At 38.1% G+C, this 14,406-nt stretch overlaps 1 protein-coding gene across 1 annotated transcript; it reads right to left on the bottom strand.

Moving 5' to 3' along the window:
* Nucleotides 1-289: 289 nt before the first annotated feature.
* LOC141825078 (guard cell S-type anion channel SLAC1) lies at nt 290-2,098 on the bottom strand. The gene is made up of 2 exons (XM_074712464.1): nt 760-2,098; nt 290-659 (listed from the first exon to the last, which is right to left on the bottom strand). The coding sequence occupies exons 1-2, from the start codon at nt 2,067-2,069 to the stop codon at nt 290-292; spliced, it is 1,680 nt and encodes a 559-aa protein (XP_074568565.1). The 5' UTR covers nt 2,070-2,098.
* Nucleotides 2,099-14,406: the final 12,308 nt, after the last annotated feature.

Genomic DNA, 14,406 nt, shown 5'->3' with positions numbered 1-14,406 from the left:
AAAATAAAAATATATTTGTGAACTCTGTTTAAAATCTGAAAAATATAATTTGATAATAGGATCGTCCTTACATGTAAATTACCATCTTTATGGGTTTGAACATTATCACAGCCACCTGTTCATATAGAAAATATTATATTTTAGTAAATATATATTTTCTGTTATTTTTTATTCATATATATATATATATATATATTTATTTATATATATATATATTTATTATATATATATATATATATATATATATATATATATATATATATATTTTTGGGCGGAGGTTTTTTTTTTTCTAGTCCATCTCTAATTCCTTCTGTCCGGAACCGCCCCTTCTGATGGAAGAGACAAGGGCCAGCGGCGACTGCATCGCCCAGCGCTTGATGTCGTAGCTCTTCTTGGCCGCCTTGCTCCGCTTCGTCGCCCCATTCCTGTCCTTGGTAATAGTGATGGCGATGGCGAGGTCGTTGGGGAACAAGGATTTCCACACAAACGCATGCAGCAACGTGGAGACCAGCAGCAGCGACACCATGGTGGATGACATGAGCGACAGGCTCAGCGCCAGGGCCTTGCTGAAGAAGCTCGGCACCGCCTCGGCGTATTTGATGGTAGCCAGTGACGCCGTGGTCATTGGGAACGTGTACGACCACCAAGCCACCGAGAACCTGATCAGGAAACGAGTAATCGGTCAGCTGGATAATTGATTGAAAACTTGTGGTATGCTCGATCGTGTGGAAGAAACGGATTTGGTAATTAATTATATACTTGAATCCCCTGAAGAAATTGATGCGCACGACGAGGGAGCAGTAGAGGAAGAGCGCGATGAAGTAGAAGGTACTCGATACGGCGTCGAATTCGCCGTATATGGTGGCCCAGGCGATGCTGGCGGCGGAGGGCGTGGCGATGAACATGGAGTAGACGGGGTGCAGCTCCTTGGGCAGGGCCTCGCTGGTGGTCAGCCGCTGGTAGAGCGTCACGAACACGCAGAGATAGTGGGCCAGGCCCACGGCCCATAGGAACTTGCCGGCCTCCTCCCATCCTACCCTGGCCGCCAGGATCGCGCCAACGAAGTTGCCGACGACCGAGAGGTGGGAGGAGGGGTTGGCCACCTTGCAGAGGCGTCGCTTTCCACCGGACAGCCACTGGCCGTAGATCTTTAGCTCGAGCAGGATGACTGGCGCGATGAGGACGCACCACGTGGCGGGGTGGAGGAGGAGGGGCCTCATCCGCGGCGGGGCGCCAATGGCGAGGAACATGCAGGCGATCCAGGGGGCGAAGAAGAAATTGACGCGGACGGGGTGGAAGTACTCGCGGCGGATGGCCTCGAAGTAGAAGACGCATTTGAAGGCGTAGGTGGTGAAAACGGAGACGAAGGAAGCGAGAGCGAGGAGCCAGATGGCGAGGTTGATGGCAGGGGAGACGCGGAGGAAGGCCATGGCAGGGCTGGAAGCGAGGGCGCCCCAGAGGATGGCCTGAGTGCCGAGGCCGAGGCAGATGCCGAAGCAGCCGATGGGGAAGCGGAGCAGGAACGGCCACACCTCGTCCTTGGGCAGCAGAATGTCCTCGGAATCCCTAACTTGGTCCAGCTCCGGCCCGCGGAGCGCCGCGAAGTACCTCCCCGCTGGGACGCTGTCACTGACCCTGCACTCCTCCGCCCTGGTTCCGTGCAGAGCTCCACCCTCGCCGGCGTGATTATTTGGACCCGCCTCGTTCTCCTTCCTCGCCGCCGCCACCACTCCAAGCCCCGACTTCGTCCGGAACATGCTAAAATCACCCTTCCTCAGTCCGCCATCCACACCGGCTGCCCCTCCCAAGCTCTTTCCACTCCGCGGCAAAGACCGCCGGCCGTCCCGGGACATGCGTGCGCTCTCCAACGAAATTTGCCGGCTAAACCACCTGCTGTGGTGCTTCTGCCTCCTCTCCGGTGCCTGCACGCCACCTCCCTGCGGGAGCATGGTGGCCCTATCGGTCGACTGCCAGTCTCTGAGGCTGCCGAGGTCATCGTTGTCGTCGCTTAGCGCAGGATGGATGTCGACGCAGCGGTGGCTTGCCGGAGAGCAAGGCGTGGAAGGCATGGTTGCGGGTTCACGGCAGAGCAGCTGGCCATAGTACCGAAAAGAAATTAAAGGCTTTACCCTAAAATGAGATTCTGTACCTACGTAGTAAACACGGATAGAGAACCACAGCTCTTTCACGTGTGCATGGATTCACAACCACAAAGAGCGTGGAATTAACGAGATGACCGGTGCATGGGATGTACGTGGACAGTCAATAGGCAGCTGGGAGATGGTGGCCATAGACATACAAATTAAAGAGTGGAAAGGGATGAGGGAAGATGATGCATCACGGGGCCGGGTTGACATTATGAACCGTAGTACAGAGATTAATTAAGCTTAAGAAAACTGTATCTGCAGTGTGTTACAAAAGGCGAACAACATTTACTCCGGCCGGCAGGATTTGCTAGGCGGTTGAATATATAGGGGCCTTCACATGATTCCATCGAAAAGGTCCCTTCAGATAATTAATTTTCATTAATTTGGGAGATTGAGATGGAGCACATGGTCCACTTACTTTTGTGACGGTGTGGACCGGCATGCCTTGCAAGGTACGAATTACGGTGAAGTTTCTACGGAGAGGGTGAGTTCATCTAAGCAAGTATTGTTGAGTTGACAATCATGTTATTATTGGGGTTGATGTTGTTGATGATGGATAGAATAATAGTATAATATCACTTAGACGATGTCGAAATAAAAATTGAACTCTATCTCCTTAAAATAAATTAACCTCACACACAGTCCTTGTGGAATACAACAATCGTCTCTCAAGATATAACGATTTTATTTTACGATAGCAGCATTGCAAATCGCAATACCTTCTGATGTGGCAAGTTCTCAATGATCCTACATGGCACATAAAGTCAAGAATCAATCTGACATGACATGTCAAGGGATCAAGGATCAAACCACCTTTGACCGATCCAACCACCATGGCATTTGGCCCGATTCCCGTTAACTCAACTTGACTTCAGCTTCACTTGGTCCAAAGGTCGCTCGGTCGTCAACTCAGCCACTTGGTCATCAGCTCGGCCAGTTAGTCAGGTCGACCACTCTGCTTCATCCTCGGTCACTCGGTCTGGCCCAAAGGTCGCGTAGTCAGCTCGACAATTTGGTCATCAGCTGACCCAGTTAGTCAGCTTGACTACTCTGCTTCATCCCCGGTCACTCAGTCCGCTCGGGCACTCAGTCAGCTCGACCACTTAGTCATCAGCTCGGCCAGCTAGTCAGCTCGGCTACTCTGCTTCATCCTCGATCACTCGGCCCGCTCGATCACTCAGTCCGCTCGGGCACTCAATCAGCTCGGCCACTTGGTCATCAGCTCGGCCACTTTGATTCATTCTCGATCACTCTCCCGCTCGGTCACTCAGTCAACTCGGCCACTTGGCCATCAACTCAATTCCTCAGTCTCGATTTCTCAACCTTAGCAAACCCGGATACCCTACCCGATTCTGGCTCGAGTTCAGCCCCCTCAGCCACCACCAGTATTAGAAGACAACCAAGCATGCGAACGCTGCTAAAGGATCAGGGCGGTTACTAGGTTGTTAGGGTTGGTTCCCTAGATCCCCTTTTGTCCCTACCTATGGCTACAAGACAAGAATAATCCACACGGTCGAATAATAGGGCGGTTACAAGGTTGACAGACTTAATTCCTCAGATGCTATTTTATTGGCTCATTTGTCAGCAATTCGCAGGATCTGTCTCATCAGATACAACACCAATCTGCCTCGGATCAGCCAGAATGTTCCCTTGGGTGAGTATATAAGCTCCTCCCTTAGGTATGGAAATGTCTCACTGAAATCTTGCTACTTGACTTCTTCTTCTTCTTCATCTTCACCAAGCCCTTTACTAACTTGAGCGTCAGAGTGGCCTGTTAGAAATCCCCTACACCCAACTAATCACTCGTTTAGTTCCTTCTAGCAGGTCCTTGTATTAGCGGGATTGACGACGATTGAGGTGACATATCTTTGACTGGTGGCTTGACCATCCACGACATCCGTCCGAAATAAAATTGGCATTGTCTGTGGAAACACTGAACTAGACGTCATGATGGTTAACACTAAATGCACCACTGACAATCGTGATCCCTGTTGGGATGTATACAAGAATCCTAGCTATCAATGTAAATAAAACATTCTGAAATGAGAATTACTTTTGGTCAATGTTTGCATTTAGTTTTTTGTTTAGCATGTTCTTTAAACATCTCAAGTTCATTAAAATAAATTATTTTTTATAAAAAAATCGTATTCATAGTCAAATCATTTTCTTCTTAACTTTTAGTATAAAATCTATGTCAAAATCGTTTTAACTCTCAGATCATTTTAACTCTTAGTATAAAATCTATGTCATTTTAACTCTCAGATCATTTTAACTCTTAGTATAAAATCGTTTTCCTTAAAAGTCTTTGCAATTTTGGTCTTTGGCAGGTTTACCTTCACCTCACTTCAACTATGTCAAAAATATTGAAGAATGATTACCACCTTTTCTATTTAACTATAGTGATCGGAATTACATGACATCTTTTTTTTTTACAAAAAAAAATTAAATGTCATGTAATTTTCTATCACTGTAGTTAAATAGATCAAGTAATGGTCTGCCGGGGCAATGACCATTACTATCCTTCCCTTAACTCCACTACATGGCATCTTTGAGGCCACAAGCGGTGGCCAGATAAACATCAACTCATATGCATGGACTGATGGTGATGAAAGAACACAATTTCCAGCACAGATATCTCTCTAAAACTACTTCCTTTCACATGTCATATGATTATATTTTGGTTGCATCGAAATTGTTTTAGCCTTTTTATACTCACTTTGTCTGGTGTATGTTTTGTTTATGAAGGTCTCAATGCACTTCAAGGTATAATGTGCACTGCTCACAGAGAACCAATTCAAGGGGATTATCAAGGATAACTACTATACACCTCAACACTTCTGGTTTGAGCTACTTGACCATTCCCAAACAAGAGCTTTAATTGAAACTTTTGTGCCTTTACCTTCATCCTCCGACACCAGAGGAGTTCCTATTACTCTGATCCAGATCAAAATGCTACCTGTTGATATTGATGTTGTTCTGTAGTGATATTAATGTTTTTGATCATAATATGGATTGATATGTATATTTGTAGAGTGTGGATTGATATATATGGATATGGATGTTTGTGATTTCAATTTGTGTGAATTGATATATGTATGTGGATGTTGATTGATATATATATTAATTTGTAGAGTGTGGATTGACGATATATATGGATGTGGATATTTGTGATTTTAATTTGTGTCAATTGATATGTGTATGTGGATGTGGATTGATATTAATATGTGTACAGGTTATTTATAAAATTTGATTCGATCCGATTGGATCGTGTATTGTATCTATGGGATAATCAACAAATAAAGGGGTAGGAAAGAAAAAATTTAATTTTGCGACAAATTCTGCAACGAAAATGATTTCGTCCCAAAATTCATCCCCAAATTCGTCGCAAATCTGCGACGAAAATTGGATTCGTCGCAAATCTGCGACGAATTCTACGACGAAAATGATTTCGTCCCCAAATTCATCGCAGATTTGCGGATTTGCGATGAAAATATTTTCATCGCAAATCTATGGGATAATCAACAAATAAAGGGGTTTGATTTTGCGACGAAAATGATTTCGTCCCAAAATTCAAAAATTCGTCGCAGATTTGCGACGAATATATAATTCGTCGTAGATTTTTACGACGAATATCGAATTTGTCGTAGATTTACGACGAAAATCGAATTCGTCATAGATTTGCGACGAAAACATTTTCGTCGCGAATATGCGACGAAAATGATTCGTCGCAAATTTGCGACGAATTTGAGGATGAATTTTAATTTTCGTCGTAAATATCTGCAACAAAACGAGAAATTTTGTCCCCAAGCTTGACAACGACTTTATAGGAACGAAAAATACTTCGTCACAAAATTCGTCGCAGAATATTTTGCGACGAATTTTTTTTTAAATTCGTCGTAAAATTCATCCCAAAATCAGTATTTTTTTTTGGTGAACCTGTCACTGCTCATTGTTTTTTGCGGCACTTCATATTCAAATCTCTTTATAATTCCATTAATTCCTGTCTATATACAGTTTATCGAACCATTCAGCCCTCAGTCAAAGATTGCCGAATCTTCCTGGATGATTTTAAATGCATATACGGTGTGAATGACATTTGTGGTCCTAGTAAAAGAACTTCTAGAGATTCAACCTATTGGCTGTCATCATAAAGAAATGCATCCATTTTTTGTGAAGGAAAAAAAAACAAACAGTTTCTGAACTTCTCTCCCTACAGTCGCCTTCAGATAAATGATAGAAGATGTATACCATGAAATCTCAACCAGATGCGATTCTCTTTAGACATCTATTTTCCTTTTACATTTGAAGAGTCTCTGGTCAGAAATTGAGAATTATTCCTTAGAAGGGTTTAGCTTTCTCATTTACCATTAGAACAGAAAGTTTTCTTGAATGTTTCATGATTACATCAAAACAGTTGATCTAATACAGTGGTTATGGTTGACTAGATATACCCTGGTTGGCAACTACACCATCAAAACAGGGTTGATTTCTAATTATTTTCATTTGGAATATTTCAAACCTGATATTGCTTGAGGCATGGGAAATTCACAGGTCAAAATTATTGACTTGGACAAAGTCAGTGGAGCTGCTGTGTGTTATGAAATCCTTTCTTTGCTTTGCTTTCATATTGTAATAAATATATGATCATTTGCCTAAAGGCAATTTGGACGAATATTCAAAGAGATTAGAGATAAGATATAGCAAAGGTGGATGGGAGATGACCAAGCCAGCAAAAGGAATCCGCCACCAGCCGACATTTATGACTTAGAAAATTTGTTCTTTATGATTGGTGGTGGATTCTGCTTTTTATTTGATTGACTCTGCTGGAGAGTTCAATGGAATGATCCTTTTTCACTAATACAAATGAAATTACTTGGCGTTAAGTTGTTTAGGTTTAAAAGCTTCTATTTACAAGTATGCATTGGAAAGCAAACGGAAAGAGAATTGAAGGGTCATTAAAAGCATGCCTCATTCAATATGCTTTACCATAAATTCCCTCCACTTTACTTGTTCTTAAAAAAAATAAATAAATTGGTTGTTCAACAGATTTTAATTAAAATTATTATATGAGTTTAATTTCTTTTAAACTATAAATTTTAATATATGAGTTATAAATTAAAAAAATAATTAGAAAATATACAAATTTTAAAATATTATATATAAAAAATTATGATAAAATATTTTATAAATGATAGAGTTATTCAAAATATAAATTTAGGAGTAAATTTAATTTTTAGAAAAAAATGAAATGTAAATACAAATATCATAATTTTAGTCAAAATAATTATATAATATTTTAAATTAAAACATTAAATTATTTTTTATTCAAATTATATATATATATATATATATATATATATATATATATATATATATATATATATATAAATTCATTAGAGTTTAAAGTGATACAAAATTTAAAAAATAGCCTATAATATTTTGAGTTAAAATTACTAAATACTTATTTTCTTTTCAAAATTTTAATCTGAATATATAGATGCATTATAAAAAGATTATTAGAGTTCACTCATAATTCTTAGAGTCCACTCATACTTCAAAAATAATCAAAATAATTAAAAAATAATAATAATATGGCTTTCGGAGCAATTATACTCTAGTACTGTCACTTCGCCATATAGACCACCTGAGGATATATCTATGGGATCCCTCAGCTACCCGCTTGCTAGAATGAAAACCCTAACATAATTGCTGCAGGATATGAGGCAGAAGAAGAAGCTTACCAACTACAGGTAAAATTACCCGAACCTCAGTTAAATTGTTTACATAACTGGAGGTATAATGAACTTGTGTAGCCCCACAACATGTTAGCCAAAATTATTATATAAATTTAATAGTTTTGATCATTTTAACAATATTTTGATCACTTTAGTATATATGGACTCTAATATCAATCTACTACTATGATGATGAAGAAAGCTTTAGTCAATTTCTATCAATTAATATAAAGTTATATATATAATCATGGATATCTAAGTGGAAGTGAAATTTCTATTATTATTTTAAAAAGAATTTATTTGCTCCATATATTATACTATTGTATTACAAAATATCTCATTTTCTATTTAAACAAAGAATTGCCAATTAATCACAAACACAGAATTCATTTTGCTATGTTTCCTTGCAAAATTTTATTAGCTTAACTAACATTCACTTACCTTACGCATGATAGTTTTTTAAAATAATAATTTAAAAAAATAAATTACTCTATGTCACTGTATTTTATTGAAGTCTGAAAGTATGATAAAAAATTTTAGACTACAGCCATATATGTAATTAATTTTAAGGTACTTCCTTAGACATTATTCATCAAATTAACAATATGAGGCACAAAATTAATCATTTATTTAAAATAGTAATTAATATGCTTTTAAATAAAACTTTACTCAAACCATGTGATAACTTAATTTAAATTTTGGATGAAAGTCATTCTTTCTAAAAGATTCATAATGGTCTTCCCACTACAAGAATAACCGGCTTTAACGACGGAATTAAAATTTCATCACTAATATAATGATGGAAATATACTTTTGTCGCTACATTAGTGACGAAATTTTATTTCCGTTACTATATTATATTTTAGCGATTGATATTAATATCGTCGCTATAGTAGTAACAGATGTTCACTATCTATCGCTAATATAGCGATGGAAGTATATTTCTGTCGCTAAAATAGCGACAGAAGTCTATTCCATCATTATATTAGACTTCCGTCGTTATATTAGCGATGGAAGTTTATATCCATCGTTAATTTAGCGACGGAAGTTTATTTCATGGAAGTCTATTTATTTAGCGATGGAAATAAATTTTCGTAACTAATATCACAATTTTTAGGGTTTTCGACCAAAACTTTCCCCCTCATGATCTGTTTCCCTCTCCCTCTCCCAATGTCTTTTCTCCCAATGCCGACACCACAGAAATTGTCTCCGGCCTTCCTCTCTCGATCTTCGATCTCTTGACTTCGGTAAGCTTCTCCGATCTCTGTCCTCTTTAGGGTTTAGGCCGACCTCGATCTTCGGTGTCGGGCCCGTTCTAGGAGAGCTCGCTGACATCAGGTCTACCCTGGCTGAGCTTGCTAGTGTCGGGCCCAACCTGGCCGTAGACATCGGGTTTAGGGCGATGCTATAATTTTTTGTATTTATCTTGTAATATGTTGTGTTGATCTTGTAATTGTCATGTTGAGCTTGTAACCTTTGTATGAAGCTGATTGTGTAACCTTGTCGTGTTGATTTTGATCTTAGCTCAGCTGTAGTGGAAGAGGAATGACTTTAGCTTCTTTTCAATTGGACCAATTTTGTTTGTTAATCTCATTGTGCTTCTCTAGCTACTTTTATCTAGGTATGTCAAAATTAAATTAATTCTAATTGCATGAAAAATAGAATTCATTAATAAGCCATCAATAGAACTATATAATTTTTATAACTGGAAATTTATTTGATTGGACTTTGTTAAATACTACTAGTTTAATGTTTTATGACTATAAGGATTGACCAGTGCATGAAGCTAAGATGATAAACAAAAAGGCTAGTTACTAATTGCAACATGAAATTGGAACTAAAACTGAAATAGTATCTTGAATCTATAATATTAAAATCACTTTTCTATAATACTGAATCTTTATTTTGGAACTGAAATTGAAACTTGAATCTACAACACTAAAACCTTATTTTGGCTCACTTTCATAATTTGTTAGATGGGCAATTTGTTATGACAATTGGAGAACCTAGAGACAATGGAGGTTAAACTTAGGAAGGATATGGTTTCGTAAAATACCTACCTTTTTCTTTTACCTTTGATGAATGAGTAGAGTTAGAAGTGAGGGGTAAAAGATGATCAAGGAAAAATTACGTCTCATAGTGAAAAGCATCTAAAATATTTGGATGCTAGTGTGATACCAAAGTAGAACTTATAAATATAATAGAATATCAATAGTAAATAATTATCTACCTATTTAGAATGATCTTTTGTTCCTTTGCTAATATTTTTTAAAAAATTGTTCAATATATATATTTTAAAATTTGGTAGCCAAATATATTTTAATTCTTAACTAAATTGAAAATACTAATCAAATATATAATGATTGATCAAATATATAACTATCAATTGAGTTAATAATAACTATGATTTGTTAGATTTACAATAGAAATTTCTATTTAATGCATGTTTAGTTTTATATATTATTTCTATTCAATAGAAATTTATTATTGTATTAATGTATATGAATAATGGTTTGATGTACAATAGATTAGAAAATGGATTTATCTGAGCTAAATATTATGTTGGAGTTGAAGAGCTTTCTGTGATGAGGATACCATAAAAGTACATATATATAGAAATGGATTTATTCCAAATTACTACAAATGGTACTGTCATGGAGAGCCTTATCTATTTGATCCAATTGGAACTTTGACTGTTTCTTCATCTAGCATAACTACTTTAGGGGAATTAACATCTAATGAGAATGTGATATAATCAATGGTTTATGACGTGATGAATGCAGTTAATTATTTCAATGTAGATGAAATACCAACACCTGAAGTTCAATAACTATATTAAAGGCTAGTGAAAGAGAAGATTACCTTCCATCTAGTCATTCCCAACTATCAGCTATTGCAAGGTTATTGAACATCAAGGCAGATCATTATTTTGAAGAACGATGTTATGATGATATTTGTCAATTGATGTCAAAGTTGCTCCCTGCTGATCATCAAATGACTGATAGCTTCTACAATACAAAAAAATTGATGGGGGATTTAGGTTACGCATAGAGAAGAATGATTATTGTATAAATAAGTGCATGATATATTGGAATGAAGATAATGAACTGATGACTCTGTACTCATCATTGTAGTCGCATACCATGGAAGAAAAAAATATTGCATGAAAGATTATTGTAGGATTGAGTTAAGCGCTAGAAGGGGGAGGGGGGGTGAATAGTGCTTAAGCATTTTTCCTGATTTTCAAAAATTTGAGCGTTCGATTTGTTGGGATCCAGTTACGAAAACAATCGCAAACACAGCGAAAAATTATAATAAAACTTTGATCCCTCCAAGGATCCATGTGTATACATAAAGAAAGTGTTTCTTTTAACTACCTCTCATCCAAGTCAACAGTATCTTCAGGCCGTGCCTACCTAGCACAACCATGCCAGCGAGGAGTTCGAGTTGAGTTTTTTGGTTGTTCCATGAAACACGGTCGTGTCGTTCTGTGAAACACGACCATGTCGCGCCAGAAACCTATTTAAACAACTTTTTGGAACCCTTTTGGGGGGCTCATCAGAGGACAATAAGGAGGCGCTATAACCACGTTCCGAGGGGGAATTCGCCGTCACATCCATCTTCCTGAAGCTACTCCACCGCTTTCATCCACCATTGATGAGAAGATCACAATTCAAGGAAGACTACACATATTGATAAGTCCTTTTCCTTTTCTTTCTTAGAATTTGGAACAATGATGAATTATTTTTCTTCCTTCTTGAATTGTACTCCCTCCGTCATGGAGTAGATCTCTTTGATTCTAGGATGTAGGGGAAATTGAGATGTAACAGATGATTGTATTCGATGGATTTGTATTTTCTATCTTCTATGACATGCTTATACTTTGTTATATGGAATTGTGTCTCGTGCGTATTTGGTGATATTTTGAAGACTTGATTCATATGGATGGGAGTGAATTACTGATATGTGTAGGGTATGCATATATTTTTACAACTTTTATTAGACATCTTCATGCATTTTCATATTAATACTCTATGTTTATCACATCCTTTATTCATGCACTAGGCACATTTTTTCTATTTTCTAGTTTGAAGGTCTGCTCTTGTATTTCTGGATTTGTAGGATGGAAATCAGTGCAAAACAAGATGGAATCAAGGAAAACAACTCAAGTCCAGAAGGGGCCGTGCCTCTCGCACAGAGGTGTGCCTGCTATAGGTCGTGCCTACAAGGCACGACCATGCCCAAGAAACAGAGCCACTACTTGGTGTGGCCATGCCTCATTTCTAGAGCAGCCACCTTCTCTGGCCGTGCCTACCAGGCACGACCGTGCTAGAGAGAAGTCAGCACTGATCTTTTTGGCCGTCCCGCAAAATGTTAGGAATCCTATGCGATAAAAACAAAATCACAGCGGAAATTAGGATTCCTCAAGCGATCTAAGAGAAAGATTTGTACAAGTTAAAAACTATAAAAACCTCTATCTAATAGATTTCAAATTTGATGTGTGCCCTTTGCTTATCTTGCTCGTCCAAAGGTCGTCGGATCTCTAGCACGTTCAAGTGTTCGTGCCTCTATGCGTATCCACATGAACACTCACTATTGGAGAAAGGTGGTTGTGCTAGCAACCTTTATGGATTTTGGCCAAAAGAGGGAAGAGGAATTTCGTGCAAGTGAGGGAAGAAGGGATAAAAATGAACAACAAATGAGTTTTGCAAGAGAAAACTCTTTTATACTCATGCCATGAATACCAAGAGTTTTTAGGCTTTTGGTATTCCTTATCAATTCATGATTAATCCTATTAATCAAGTATGATAACTCTCATGCATGTAACCTCCTCCTCTTCATTGCATGATTAATCCACATTAATCATGCATGATGAATCAAAATTCATCTTGGTTTAATTTGAGTCTAACTCAAATTCAACCAACTTGAGTCTAACTCAAGTCTAGGTCATCCAACGAGCTTAATTATTTTTTTAGTCAAACTAAAATTAACCATCTCCAAATAGAGTGTTCTTTGTGTGTGACTTAATAGGTTCTTGTAACGTTGACAATGTTTCTAAAACTCATTTTAGAAACATAAGCAATGAGTGGCATCTAAAAATGCATCATTGTTACCCAAGTGACAAGAATGTCGAGATCCAACATAACCTCCGTGACTATGATAATGTATGATCACGTCCTTCTATCCTCGATATCTAGATTGATCAATGAGGCATAGACCATATCATCCTCTTATCAATCTTTATGTTTCTTGATCCCCAAGTAGACTCACTCAAGCAAATGAGCTCAACATCTCATATTGACTCATTTGAGCATGACCATGCATTTAATAGTTCTACTCTATCAAGAGGTCATAGATATCACTCCCGTTATATAGGAGGGATAGATCCCATCTACATCACTCACATCCCTCCGCATAATTTGTTACATACCCAGTGATCGCCTTTATGGTCCAACCTGTTATGGGTAACGTCTGACGATACCAAAGTACATAACTCCTTATGTAGGGAATCATAGTGACTTCAGGTGTAAGGACTATTTATACCAATAGTCACATGAGAAAGTTTATGACACTCATATAACAATCCATGAAACTTTCTCATAGTGGGTCAATTCAGTATACATTCTCTAATGTATACTCATGTGTCAACACGAATCCTTATGAGCTCTCCAAGGGGACATCATCAGCCCTACTTGGACACGAATTCCTTCTATAATTAATGGCACACCGTATAGATAGTAACATCACCCAACTTATCGGAAATAATTGATCTGACGGAAAGATCTCACCCTTTGGTAAATCAAAGCAATAATTACTAACTATAGGTGCCTATTTATTACATTGGGATTAAGAGTGCATAATTATAATAACAGAGGTCTTGTTCAATTTGTGAGTCAGTGTAAATTGAACAACCTCAATGGTCCTACTCAATACACACAAAGTGCACTAGTGTAATTCTACAGTCAAGACAGACAGTCACCGAATTACACTACAACCGTTCCCGATGGTTTGTCCAAAGCCATCTTGGTTGTGAGCCTTAGTTTATAATTCACAAGGGACCGATAATCATGGTCTTCTGTGTCTCACAGACACCAAGTTATCTACAATGTAAATTAAGAGGACTTTATTGCAAAATATACTATTGCAATCATTTGACCAAAACATGATACTCTATTTCATAAATATTTATATACCAAAGAACTAGTCTTTTCAGTATACTTCCTAACAATGACGTATCCTATCTGACCTGTGAAGAGGTATGTCTACCTGAACTTTGTTCCACATCTCTTTGTGCAACAACCTCATCATCCACAACACTTTGTGGTTCCTGTTCAGTCTCCATCAAGGCCTCAGTGCTAACCATATCTTGAACTTCTTCACTCTCCCACTAGTTTTTCTAGAAACAAATTCCCTTTCTAGAAATACCCCAGTCTTAGCCACAAACACTTTGTGCTGACTAGGAATGTAGAAGTAATATCCCTTTGTTTCCTTGGGATATCCTACAAAATAGCACTTATCCGATT

Source organism: Curcuma longa, chromosome 3, assembly GCF_044706935.1.
Source record: "Curcuma longa cultivar G26 ecotype Majalengka, Jawa Barat chromosome 3, ITB_CL_G26_1.1, whole genome shotgun sequence".
NCBI lineage: Eukaryota > Viridiplantae > Streptophyta > Magnoliopsida > Zingiberales > Zingiberaceae > Curcuma > Curcuma longa.
Note: the sequence above shows the minus strand (reverse complement) of the source record. Positions and strands in the feature narration are given on the sequence as shown.

Bases quoted from the DNA above. Each gene is read 5' to 3' on its own strand.
- LOC141825078 (XM_074712464.1), bottom strand. From the start codon at position 2,069: ATGCCTTCCACGCCTTGCTCTCCGGCAAGCCACCGCTGCGTCGACATC. The intron at 660-759 runs GTATATAATTAA...TTTCCTGATCAG, and splicing joins AATTTCTTCAGGGGATTCAA to GTTCTCGGTGGCTTGGTGGT.